At 39.3% G+C, this 14,233-nt stretch overlaps 1 protein-coding gene across 8 annotated transcripts in view; it reads right to left on the bottom strand.

Moving 5' to 3' along the window:
• The window catches only part of LOC126976151 (serine/arginine repetitive matrix protein 1-like), a 51,855-nt gene extending 37,681 nt beyond the window's left edge, over positions 1-14,174 (bottom strand). For 2 of the 8 annotated variants that reach the window (XM_050824361.1, XM_050824356.1), the window contains exons 1-6: positions 13,792-14,162; positions 13,496-13,705; positions 12,841-13,050; positions 9,287-9,394; positions 8,223-8,324; positions 5,674-5,754 (exon numbers count right to left, since the gene is read on the bottom strand). Coding sequence is in view for 5 of the 8 variants with exons in the window: in XM_050824356.1 (XP_050680313.1) it covers positions 5,674-5,754; positions 8,223-8,324; positions 9,287-9,394; positions 12,841-13,050; positions 13,496-13,705; positions 13,792-13,824 (744 nt within the window). In the remaining 3 variants the exon portion in view is untranslated. Of the gene's footprint in view, positions 1-5,673; positions 5,755-8,222; positions 8,325-9,286; positions 9,395-12,840; positions 13,051-13,495; positions 13,706-13,791 lie in introns of all 8 variants that reach the window. The other 6 variants (XM_050824362.1, XM_050824358.1, XR_007731846.1 and 3 more) reach the window with 5 other exon arrangements.
• Between the last annotated feature and the right edge of the window lie 59 nt (positions 14,175-14,233).

The raw sequence follows: 14,233 nt of genomic DNA on the forward strand, positions 1-14,233 counted from the left end.
TAATAATTAACTACTCCAAAATAATGCACAGCATATACGAGTCTATCGCTAGCGAACGAAAGGATGATTTTGATAGGAGGCTCACTGAAGATTTCCAGTCAAACATTAAGTTCTTCTGGAAATCCATCAAAACAGCCAGAGGAAAAACGTCTACCTCGGAGCTCAGTATAATCAGGAGTCAAGATGGGAACATTATAAGAGGAGAAGAATGTGTGCTAAAGAGATGGAAAGAGTATTTTGAAAGTTTGTTTGAAAGAGAGGAAGTGCATGAACAACATCCGGCAGCTTCTATTGAAACTAATATAAATGTTGATGAAAGTGAGATAAGCATGGATGAAATAGTGAAAGCATTGAAAAGTATGAGATTAGGTAAAGCTGCAGGGTATGACAGGATTACCGTCGAGATGCTGAGGGCTGGTCAGGGCATAGTGGCTAGCCAGCTGTACCGCCTCTTCAATGTGTGCTGGCGAAATGGGCAAGTACCAGGAGACTGGTGCAAAGCTGTAATCGTGCCATTGTATAAGGGAAATGGGTCACGACAAGACTGCAGAAATTACCGCGGTATAAGCCTTCTCAGCGTCGTCGGTAAATTGTATGCAAAAGTGTTGATTGAAAGAGTTGTGAATGAAACAGACGAAAAAGTATGGGATGCACAAGCGGGATTTAGAAAGGGAATGGGATGTACGGATCAGGTCTTTTCCTTGCGGTGCATAGCCGAAAAGTTTTTGGCTAAAAACAAAAAGGTCTATTGCGCGTTCGTGGATCTAGAAAAGGCCTATGATGTGATATGAGTGGCGAGGAATGAATTGTGGTCAGCATTGTCCACGAGCGGTGTGAGCAGTGTCCTCATACGAGCATTGCAATCTCTTTATAGAGATTCTAGTGCTTGTGTAAGGATAAACGGGGCATACACTGAATGGTTTAATATCGAAAAAGGTGTTAGACCCCTGTCTACACATCCCCTATGTGTAGCGGCACCGTGGCTGTTTAATCTGTTCATGAACAATTGCTTGACAGGTTTAAAAGAGAATGACAGTGGTTTGAGAATGAATGAGTTACTCGTCAAATGTTTTCTCTATGCTGATGACCAAGTATTACTTGCATCTTCAGCCGAGGAGTTGCAAGAGATGGTAACTGCTATGAATGGAGCTTTTGGTAGAAAGGGAATGAAGATGAATGTAAAGAAGACGAAAGTGATGGTGCTTGAAAGAGATGAGGTAGTGACAGACTGCAATATCGTGATTGGAGATGAAAAAATTGAACAGGTGAATGAGTTTGTGTATCTGGGTTCTAAATTTACAAGAGATGGAAAGTATGAGAGTGATATTGAAAGAAGAGTGAATGCAGGAAATCCACCACCACCTTGAGACGGCGCAGCCGGCCTTGTGTTTCCTTACGGAGACGCAGATATCTCGACCTAGCGATACGTCATATTTAACGTACCCCGGGTACAAAATTGAGCATAATTTCATGCCTCATGCCGGGGTATGTGTGTACGTTAGGGAGGATATCTGCTGTCGCCGTCTCGGCAATTTTGAGGGTAGGGGCCTGTCTACTCTCTGGCTCCGCGTAGATTTAGAGGACCGCGTCCGCATCTATGCGTGTGTCTACAGGTCCCATAGTGGTAACGCAGAAACGGATCACCTCATGGGCTGCGTTCAAGCGGCATTTGATGACGTGCTTGCTCAGATCCCCTCCGCTGAAATCGTAGTCTTGGGTGATTTCAACGGGCACAATGCCGAATGGCTTGGATCACGTACCACAGACTACGCAGGGCGATCTGTGCATAATTTTGCATTGGCGTATGGTCTGTCCCAATTGGTTGAGTCGCCGACGCGGCTCCCGGATGTGGATAGCCACATGCCGTCCTTATTAGATCTTCTGCTGACTACACATCCCGATGGTTACCAGGTCTCTGTCGACGCCCCTCTCGGAACGTCCGACCATTGCCTGGTCAGGAGTGTAGTGCCTATCCGACGCCAACGTCGCAGACCACCAGCGACCCGCCGCGTTTGGCACTACAAGTCAGCAGATTGGGATAGGATGCGTTCCTTTTTTGCATCCTACCCTTGGGGCAGGGTTTGTTTCCTTTCAGATGATCCTAGTGCCTGCGCCGTTGCAGTAGCCGATGTGATACTGCAGGGCATGGATATTTTTATACCAAGCTCTGTAGTACCGATCGGTGGCAGATCACAGCCCTGGTTCGATGCGTCAGTTAAAGCAGCATCTGACTGCAAAAAACAGGCGTATCGAACTTGGGTTGCGGCGCTGGGCTCAAAGGATCCGAACTGCAAAGTTCTGAAGAGGAAATATAACCGTGCCTCCAGATTTTTTAAGCGGCAAATCGCCCGTGCGAAATCGAAGCACGTCGTCAAAATTGGCGAGCAGCTTTCCAGTTACCCGACCGGAACACGCAAGTTCTGGTCGTTGTCGAAAGCTGCTCTTGGTAACTTCAACCAGCCGTCCATGCCGCCGTTGCACATGAGGAATGACACCCTGGCCCATACGGCAAAAGAGAAAGCCGATCTCCTGTGCACTCTTTTTTCCTCAAACTCGACTCTTGACGACAACGGAAAAACACCGCCGACCATCCCGCGGTGTCAGAGCTCCATGCCTGAAATACAGTTCCGACAGAAAACTGTTAGGCGAGCTCTGTTTTCGTTGGACGTTAGGAAGTCGAGCGGGCCGGATGGCATTTCTCCAATCGTGCTTAGAACGTGTGCCCCTGAGTTGACGCCCGTGCTAACGCGTTTATTCCGGCACTCTTATTCAAAAGGCGTAGTCCCTGATTCACGGAAGTCAGCCCTTGTCCATCCGATCCCAAAAAAAGGAGACAGTTCGGATCCGGCAAACTACAGGCCTATTGCTATTACCTCCCTACTCTCCAAAATTATGGAGAGCATAATTAACCGCCAGCTCTTGGTATACCTTGAGGGTCACCAGTTGATCAACGACCGGCAGTACGGCTTTCGCCATGGTCGGTCGACTGGCGATCTTCTGGTATACCTAACACACAGATGGGCGGCGGCTATTGAAAGCAAGGGGGAAGACCTGGCAGTTGGTCTGGATATAGCGAAGGCCTTTGATCGTGTATGGCACAAGGCGCTCCTCGCAAAACTTCCATCATTTGGGCTTCCCGAGAGCTTATGCAAGTGGACCTCCAGCTTCCTTACTGGGCGCAGCATACAGGTCGTTATCGACGGTTATTGCTCGAATCCCAAGCCCGTGAACGCTGGAGTGCCCCAAGGCTGTGTGCTATCTCCCACGCTGTTTCTTCTGCATATCAATGATATGTTGGACACCGCCAACATGCATTGCTATGCAGACGACAGCACTGGTGATGCCGTATACACGGGCCATGCAGGTCTCTCTCGGGAAAACGTCGACCAGTGCCGGGTGAAACTTGTGTCTTCTATCGAGTCCTCTCTCGAGAAGGTCGCGGAATGGGGTAAGTTGAACCTTGTCCAATTTAACCCCCAGAAGACTCAAGTTTGCGCGTTTACCACTAAAAAACCCCATTTGCCGTATCACCTCTCTTCGAGAACACTTCCCTTAAAGACTCGCCTAGTATCGGAATACTGGGTCTCGAAATCTCGAGCAATTGCCAATTCCGTGGCCATCTGGAGGGCAAAGCCAAACTGGCTTCAAAGAAACTGGGCGTCATAAATAGAGCACGGCAATACTTCAAGCCGGCCCACATTCTAGCGCTCTACAAAGCGCAGGTCCGGCCTCACATGGAGTATTGCTGTCATCTCTGGTCTGGCGCACCCCAGTATCAGCTCGATCCATTTGACCGCGTGCAACGCAGAGCAGCTCGAATTGTCGGGGACCCAGTACTCTGTGAACGGGTGGATCACTTGGCGTTGCGTAGAGACGTCGCTTCATTGTGTGTCTTCTACCGCATTTATCACGGGGAGTGTTCCGAAGAGCTGTTCAACCTGATTCCTGCCGCCGAATTTCACCTTCGCACGACACGCCACAAGTTACGATATCATCCCCACCATCTGGATGTGTGGCGGTCCTCCACAGTGCGGTTTTCAAGGAGCTTTCTTCCTCGTACCACGAAGCTGTGGAATGAGCTTCCTTGTGCGGTGTTTCCGGGACGATACGACATGGGTACCTTCAAGAAAAGCGCGTACACCTTCCTTAAAGGCCGGCAACGCTCTTGTGATTCCTCTGGTGTTGCAGGAGAGTGTGGGCGGCGGTGATCACTTAACACCAGGTGACCCGTACGCTCGTTTGTCCTCCTATTCCATAAAAAAAAAAAAAAAACATGTCGAGAGAATGAATGAAGAACGATTGACGAAGAAAGTGTATAAGGCCAGTGTGAATGAAAGTGTTGGAAGGGGTAGACCTAGGCGGACGTTTCAAGATCAAATCAGGGACGTCTTGAAAAAAGGCCAGGTCAAGAGTACCCTAAACCAGAGAGCATGTATGAAAGGAATAATGAAAGTGGACGAAGCGAAAGAAGTATGTAAGGATCGTAGCAAGTGGAAAGAAGTGGTCTCTGCCTACCCCTACGGGAAAGAGGCGTGAATTTATGTATGTATGTATGATTCAATAATCAGACCGTTGCAAAATGCTAGTATAGATTTACGTGATTTACACCTGGCAACCCGTGGTTGTGACCGGAAAAAAATAGGCAACCTAACGTTTGCATATTCTATGGGCTTCAAACTTTCGATTGGTATCAAATTTATTTAATAATCACACCGGTGCAATGTTTAAAAAAAAAAATTTAAATTATTATTTAAAAATACTCTGGACTGAACTTTGTTAGGCAACCCATATAGAATATATTTATTGGCATATTTAATAACATAAAAAATACGTGTCATTAAATAAGCATCTCGGTGAAGGTCGTTGTATAGCGGGATCCTATACTAATATAGGTTTTTTACCATACTTGTAAAGGAAAGTTGAGACAAATGTGATACTGAAGTTTGCAGTAAAGTTACATATGTCCCAGATCACATGTAACATGGCCCCAGGTTGGTATACTATATTTCTGCTTGACATAACGCAAAGCGTCAACTTTCCATTCATTATTTTCATAATTTATTTATTTATGCACTCCTGCCAATCCTTCTAGTAAATTCATTTTTCGAATGGAAAATAATACACTTTTGACTTCAGAAGAATCGACGGAAGAACTCATTCTTGATTTGTTCATTTCAGTACGTCATAAAGTATCGAACTAAGTAGTGATTGATATTGGATGTCACTCGTTAAAGAAGGATCAACAAGCTGTTGCTGCATTGTGTGACGTCATGTTGATTTCTTTTTTGCGCATGTCAACAATTTCAAAGGGCGGAAAAGTTGCCACTTTCGGTAAGTAGGGCAGAAAAGCAAACTTTTCGCGGAGGTGTGGTATAATTTTTAAAACTATTTTCAAAATCACATCTTTTATAAGCCCAGTTTTGAGTTACCAATATTACACATAACCTTTTAAATATCTTTGCAGGTTATTTTGTTTAGGTTTCCTCACAATGTTCTCCTTCACCGTAAGGGCGTCGAATGAAAATCCAAAACCACATTTATACATGGCGTGGGAACCAACCGGCACCTCCCGCAGATGAAAAGTTATAGCACTAGCTACTGCACCACCAAATCTCTGTATAACTATAGCACAATGTAATCCTTGTCTGAATAAAAACTTATATTATTATTTACCTGAGGCCATTGTCTGTTTTGGTAAGACTGTTGACCTAAACTGAATTGATTGCCATCTGAACCTCCTTTTGGTAATGCAAGCTGAAAAATTAAACATAATATCATTATTTATTAAAACTACTTATTGCCATCAGGCATGGGCCCCGATCTTCGTTCTACATTCTGTTTAACCAAAATTCAGCAGCTTGTACAGAAGTTTGGCTTATTTGGTACAACAAAAACTAAACAAAATTATACACACATCAAAAAAGTCTAAGCAACATACATTGTATTACAAATTTACCATTTATATTAATTAATTTCTAAGTCTTTATTCAAATAAAGGCTTTAGAATTAATTCAAAGTACATAGGTATGTAAACTTTTTTGTTATTGTCTATTGATGACATACTGGCTGGTTATAAAAAAAAATGATTATGTTTTGTTTTTTTCCAAAAATTAAATGAAAGGGAATTTGTTTGAATTGAAGTGCGTTTTTATTGCTACGTTTAGTCTTGTTTTTATAATTTTACCAACCATTTAAATAAATTTAGTGACAAAATTGAATTGTTAGATATTCTTTACGTCATTGAGCTACGTCATTTGACGGCAAATGAAATGCAAAGAGCTGTAGGGATGTTGCAAGCGGGAAGTAATCCATCTCAGGTATCTCGGCATTTTGGCATTCATAGAAGTGTTATTTGTCGTCTTTGCCAGCGCTACAATAATACAAGGGGTCCCGCTGAACAGCATTCAGGCCGTAAAAGGAGTACAACAACTCGGCATTTGGCAAGACCGGTACATACAACTGACTGCAAGACGCCAGCCCATGTTAACCGCTCGAGAGATAAGTTTGAGGCTACAAAATTCAAGTGGTGTTGATGTAAGTCCCCAAACTGTGCGAAATCGACTGCACCGATACGTCACGGGAATCGCGCTCGTCGAAATGAATGGTGTAGAGAACGCAGAACATGGACCCAGGAACAATGGAATGAAATTATGTTTCCGATGAGTCGCGATTCGGGTTTAGGCCTGATAGAAGAAGGGTGCGAGTGTACCGTCGGCCCGGAAATACTGAAAGGCTCAGGTGCATTCAGGAAGTTCATCCATAGAGCGGCTCTACAGTTATGGTATGGGCGGGTATTATGAAGAACAGGCGAACTGAGCTCGTTTTTGTAAATGGAAACATGAACGCTGAAAATTACGTTAAGGATATTCTCAGACCTTATGTCCATCCATTTGAACAAACCTTTGGCTCCAATTTTACGTTAATGCATGACAATGCGCGTTCACATACAGCTCGGCGAACCAGTCAATACTTGGCAACCGAGAACGTCCGGGTATTGCCCTGACCTGCACAATCGCCAGACCTCAACCCCATCGAGCACGCATGGGACAAGCTCCAGAGACGTGTTTTGAAGGACTTGGACGGACCCAACAACTGAAGGATTTACTACAATTCCATTGGAACGAATACCGCAAGATGACATTAACAGTCTCATTAATTCAATGAATAATCGTTGCCGACAAGTTCTGAATAGCAGAGGAGGCCATACTTTTTATTAAATTATTCTATGCTTTCACAGTAAATTCATTTTCTTAAGAAATTTCATTTTTTTAAAAAATATTTAGTTGCTTATATTATATTTAGTACCTTAGTTTCTGCAGTATATTCTAATATTGTTAATTTCTGTTATTAAAAGAACCTATAAAGACAACAGCTGTTAAAAAAAATACATCATAGGACCCTAAAAATATTATTTTAAAAATAAAATACAACACTATAATGTGAAAAACCATCCTAAAATTTAAATTAGTTTTATTAATTAGTGTATTTTGTGCTGTTTTTCCCTCTATTTATGCCTCTCTTTCTTATCACAATTCTTAATAGTGCAGTTACTTAGATTAAATAATTTAACTTTTTTCAAGTTTAGGTAAATCACATTAGTTTGATTTTTGATACACTTGGAAAGATAAAACAATTTTAGTTACCGTTACAACCTATTATGTGTTGAATGCACTACGATTTTCTCAAAATTGATTCCAATAGATTTCTTATTGATGTCCGTTCAAACACTACTACCCTTACGGAACTAAATGAGAGAGAAGAAACCCTCCCAGCGTTGTTTTCTTCGCTCTTCTTAAAAACATTTACACATATTGTACTGTCATTGTTATTGCTATAAAATAATCATGTAGTCCCAGGATGTTTCATCACTTAGATGTCAGCTGTCGAGTAGTAGAGTTTACGACAGAACCATTTTTTAATCATCATCATCAGCCGGAAGACGTCCACTGCTGGACAATGGCCTCCCCCAAAGATCTCCACGTCGATCGGTCCTGCGCTGCCCTCATCCAACTTATTCCGGCGATCTTAAGCAGATCGTTGATCTGGTCGTTTGCGTACCGTAAGTCATCACTGACATCTTGTGTTGTACTAATGAAAATCACTTTTATACAAAGCCATATATCTGAAACTATGACATATTTTCAACAAAATTGTATAATCTGTGTGACAATATTGATTCTTCCCAGTACAGAATATTCATAACTGATAGTTGAGGTACTTACATTTCTATCCCGTTGTAAATCATAGTTGGGTTGATGTCTCCCTGGTAGATTCTGTGGAGGTGTTTCAACAATTTCGACAGTTCGTAGCACTCCTTGCCGATTCTGTTAACATTTACACCAATCAGATCTCTCAGAATCTCAGAGGTTTAAGTCTGGTATAATCTTATATTTTTTTATGAAATTAAAAAATCTTTAGTAGAGCTTAATACTATTTATTGAAATAGGCGTTATATTGAGGAAATCCATAATTATCCAAATAATTCAGTCTCATGCCAGAATTTGGCGAGTCAACATCTCCTGAGGATGCCTCGTGCAGAGGCGAAACACGTGTCGAATTGATTAAAGATTTTTTTATTTATAAGGAGGACAAACGAGCGTATGGTTCACCTGGTGTTAAGTGATCTCTGCCGCCCACATTCTTTTGCAACACCAGAGAAATCACAGGAGCGTTGCCGGCCTTTAAGGAAGGTGTCAGGCGCAGTTCTGTGCCCTCCCCAGAATACTACAGTAGCCAGTGATAAGGACAAAGTTCCTTAAAAAACAACGCGCAAAGAAGCTCGTTTCTCAGCTGTCCCTTTATAAGCCGCTGACATATTCTGGTCCACGGATGGGGGTATGAGAACTGGTCCTCGACACTAACCTATGAAGTATTCTCATTTTTGAGATTCTCATCACTCCCCGTTTAGATTATCTTGTGCTGATTCTAATTTTTTTAATTTTAATGAAAATAAGGAATGAGATGAGCAGGAAGTTCAGCTGATGGTAGTTGATACTCCCTGCAAATTACAATGCAGTGCCACTCAGGATTCTTGAAATACCCATTAATTCTGAGCGGCACTACAATAAAATAGCGCTTGTCAACTTGAGACATAAGTGGTTAAGTCTCATTTGCGCAGTAATTTCACTAGCTACGGCGCCTTTCAGACTGAAACACAATAATGCTTACACATTACTGCTTCACGGTAGAAGTAAGTAAGTTAGGTGCTGTTGTGGTACCCCTAATCTAGCCAGCATCCTGTTCAAAAGAGCCTCCCACTGGTAAATGTTTACTATTAAATACTTACAGATTGTTTTGGACCAGCTTGATAATCATAATTTGGTAAGTTCTGCATTCCAGACTGATTCACAGCACCCTGTTGAAACTCATTTCTTATTGGTGTATGACTGGTACCCTAGAGTGAAAAAGACTATTTCATAATGACAACCTGTATAGCCGAGTGGATAGCGATCCTACCTACTAAGCTAGAGGTTCCGGGTTCATATCCCGGTAGGTGCAAGCATATAAATGATGAATATAGATGTTTGTTTCCGAGTCATGGATGTTTAAATGTATTTATGTATGTTTATATGAATATATGTATGTTTAAGTAAGTATACTGTATTAAATATATCATTGTGTTGTAACCCATAACACAGGCTGTATATGCTTAACTTAGGGCAAGATAATTTGTGTAAAAAGTGTGTCAATATTATATTATTATTATAATAAAACACAAACTTGACTTTTGTATTCAGCTGTCTCAGCATAAGCTCAGTATAACTTCAGCTGTTAGTAAAATGAATTAAAATTATGGTAAGCTTATACTTAGCTATGTTTTATTTAAAGTCTACATACACTCTATAGATCTCAGCCTAAAGGTTTTTCAATTGCAGGCTTTTTTTAACCCAATAATTCCAATATTTCTATAGTACACAGTAATTAAGTTACACAGTGTTAATTAGTTGACAAGAAATAAAAATTTTGTGGCCACCTCATACACACAACCAATATAATATATAACGTTGATGAAGTACCAATACCACCTACCTGACATTTTAGCCCAAAATTACTTTTTTATTACTCCTATCCAACATTTCTTTACCAAAAAGCTTCTTGATCTATGTGAAAATATCTACTAAGTGACAGATCTTCTTCTTCGATCGTATGTATTATATGGAAATATCTCCTAACTGCACCGACAACCGACTACACTCGGGCGCACTCTGCATTTGACTGATTAACTTCGCACGATCGCTGCCAGCGCGTTCCTCGCCATATTTTGATAGAGCTAGATAAAGGTAGTACCTACCTGCGTTTTGATTTGATTGAGTTCCAGAAAAAACCACTTTGACGGGGGTGTCGTAATTGAAACGGTTTTCGTTCTGCTCTTGGAAAATTTATTGTTATTTGCCACTAATTTCAATATATTCAGAGAGATTATCAAAACAAAGGTAAGTCAAATCATTTTTAATGTTAAATTCAAAGATTTTAATTTTAATTCTCTTGGTTATTGCTAGGAAAATTTCAGATAGTAGGTATTTCTTCAAAAGTTTTGATTTGTGACATTCAAAAGTGTTAGTTGGGAATGAATACTTATAGAACGAACTGAACCAGTTACTCTGTAAACTGTTATTGCCAATAGCATGGTATATTCTTGTATAGTACGTTTCTTAAATCCATGCCTCTCCGGACTAAGCACAAGTGGCTGAGTAGTACATCAAAATTTACGTTGAATGGAAGAAGTTAACGAATAAAAAACTTAGAATGAAAGGTAAATAATACTTGGGCTACACAAAAGCTGCCTTAAGCAAAATGGAACACAATAATTTGGCATGATGCCTTCTCAGTAGGTTCAAAATTCAAGAAGAGCTAAATTTGTCAGGCGTGGGGAGAAAAGAAAGTTGCTAACGCTTAACTGTTTTTTGGATGATATGTCCAAGCGACCATCGCATTACAGACGTGAGGAGACAACCAAGTTATATTTAGAACCATCTCTTCTTTCAATGGCTGATCTATATAACACATACAAAAAGTATTGTACAGAAAGCGTAGAGCCTACCGTCTGTAGATTTTCTTTTGAAAAAGCATTTGACGAGAAAAATTTGTCGATATATACCTTAAAAAAAGATATGTGCGACATATGTAGCAGTCATGCGGTTGGTACTTTAAGCACAAATGAGTAAGTACGTCATATTGATAAAAACAATCAGGCTAGACGAAAGAAAGAAGAAGACAAAGCGAGAGCAGCAAGGGGTGAAATTATTCTTTTAGCGATAGATCTTGAGGCTTTCAAAGTTTTTCCCTACTTGACTGCCAGTTCTCTTTATTTTAAGACGGTATTCAAGTATTCGGCCAGGTCGGAAAGCGGGGAATCCGACTGTTACAAACATTCGGGCCATCAGGTATAATGATGACGATGAAAAATTACAATAAAATTACATTTTGATGATGACTGGGGCGATTTACCGACGAGGCCTAAAATTTTTGCAGGTGTTAATACCTACTTATAAATGAATAACGTACCTCTTACTATAACGACCACGAAATTTAATCATTTGCAAACCATGAAAAACGTACTGCCATCAGATTACGATACATTGCCTAAAATTTAAGCTTGATTTCATTTATTTTAAAATTAGGAATAAAATAAAAAAAGAAAAAAATTTTGAAGTCGAGAAGATTTTTAGCCGTTTTTGTTTTATTTTTTAAGTTTTCTAAAAGAGATTTTAAAAAATATTTATGTTTGGTTTCAGTTGATTGATGATTGTTTTGTTTTTGTCTTCATAAAACATTGTAAATTATTATTGTTATAAAAAAAATATTTAAGTCAATTGTGTGTTTTACTTACAAGAAATAACTCCTAACATTAAAGTGGATTTTCAAGTTCTAGAACCAATATCTCCTAAGTGACTAAATACTTATAAAACGTTAACATAATCACATCCCTTCGTAACTAATAAAAGTCATCTATTGGAAACTATTTGACTATAAATAGTTGATCAAAATAAATAAAACCTTATTTTAAAACATTTTTTTTCTTCTGGTGTAAAATTTGATTCTGAACACTTAGGAGGTATTGGTACTTCATCAATGTATATCAATAAGTAACTTACCGGCTTCCTAACACAAAATCTGTGTCACTTATCGCTATTAATCGCTAATACTTATGCACCTACACGCTTACTTACTTAGTTACTAACTTACATCATATTATTATTATTATATCAAAACTTTCTAGTTTATATTATAAGCTTTATTAGTTGTACATATTGTGTTATGGGAGTGTTCAGTAATATATTATAAACAGTTGTCCTAAAGTGCAGTGTATTATTTCTTTATAAACCAACTCCCTTTTATGGGGATATAGTACACCCAATCTCCATAATTTGTTGTTAGCATGGCATTACTAATATATACCACATAAAAATGTCAGCTATAAATTGGTCTTTATGAGACACAGAACAGGACAGGATGGTCATTAGTCTCTGCTTTAGCATTACCATTAATTACCCAGTGGTTCACAAAACAGTAGCTATGTAGCACTTCTTTCTTCCACCATGCTTTACAAGTACTATTAAATCTGGCCGGTAAAGATGTTTTTTTTTTTATGGAATAGTCAAGCATACATGTCACCTGGTAAGTGATCAACACCATCCACATTCTCTTGCAATACCAGAGGAATGACAGGAGCATTGACACAGCCTTTGAGGAAGGTGTGTGCTCTTTTTTTTTTTATGGGACCCCATGTCATATCAACCTGGCAACACCTCACTAGTAAGCTGACTTTTAACATAATGATATTATAGCAAATTTAATCTTATATACTATATACTAGTACAGTTAGCAATTTATTCATACCACAGATACATAACCACCGCCTTGTTGTACCTGCTGATAACTCAAGTTATTTTGATTCTGTATGTGTCCTGTTTGTTGTTGAGGTGTCCATTGAGAATGAGAACCCCATGGGTCAACCTGTGACCTGCCCATCTGATTAAAATCATTTTGATAACCTTGAGTCTCGAAGGTGCTTCGATGATTGGGTGCAGAGTTGTTTTGTCTGGCAATCTGGAATATTTAGGTATTACACTTATGAACATACAAAAAACAGCCTGCACATTTATAGAACTCATAGTAAAAGTGTCAGTAGTTCAATAAGTTGAACCATACTCTGACCACTGTGGGAAAATAACTCAACTGACACAAGATACTCAAACTCAGCTTTTTTTAATTTTACTTATGGTAGTGTCATATGTGTAATAAACGAATTTAATTTATTAAGTTATAATTTTATTGACATTCTGGAAAAGGTTGAGGCACTTTTAAATCAATATTTACAGCTTCATGATTATTAATACAAGCAATTTATTATATTACAAGTTATTCTAAATAAACAATAATTAACCAATTTCATTCCTGATAATTATTTTTGGGACTAGTACAGAATACCCACACCAGGTGGTACTGGAAATCGTTGTAGTCTATCATAACCTAATAAGTTGTATTTACTAACCCCAGATTTTCCAAAAGGCACCACTCGCAGAACATTTCCAGATAATTTATATCCATTGAGACACTTAATTACGTGAGCGCCTTCAGCATCGTCCGCAAGGCCTACGCGAACCTTCTTCGTACCATCAGTATCGGTCAATAAATTATCTAGGATGAAATCGGGAATTCCACATTTCTGTGTTATTAAGACTTTTATTTCGTGATATTTGGTCTGAAAAACATATCAATTACATTACACGAAAATACACAAAAATATTATAGGTCTGACTAGGATGGAAAATTAAATAGAAGACTTACAGAAAGTGGTAGTCCAAGAATAGTTATAAGCATTTTTGATGTTAAATTATAACAATTTAACCGTTTCTTACAAAACTAAACAATTTCTTTTTCTGTTCTTCAGTTATCCAAAGCAATTTTCCGGCATAACATTTTTGTTAAGAAATCAGAAATTCAGAATTTATTGAATATTGAAATTTTGACTTCAATAGACAACAGACAATTTTTTTTTGGTTCTGTTCGTCCATCTGGACAGGCAAAGGGGTCAAAAGCCCATACAGCCAAGTCTTCATTTTTATTTTTCTATTCTTCACGTTACACAGCTTGTTCAAAGTCAAGCTAAGTATTTATATAATCTTCATCTTCAAACATAAATAGTACAATTTCCCATAAAAGTAGTATTTCGTGTTCATCATGTTTCATTTTCTTCATATACATATAGGTTCGCATGAAAGGCCGAAGC

This window comes from Leptidea sinapis, chromosome 39 (genome assembly GCF_905404315.1).
Source record: "Leptidea sinapis chromosome 39, ilLepSina1.1, whole genome shotgun sequence".
Classification (NCBI taxonomy): domain Eukaryota; kingdom Metazoa; phylum Arthropoda; class Insecta; order Lepidoptera; family Pieridae; genus Leptidea; species Leptidea sinapis.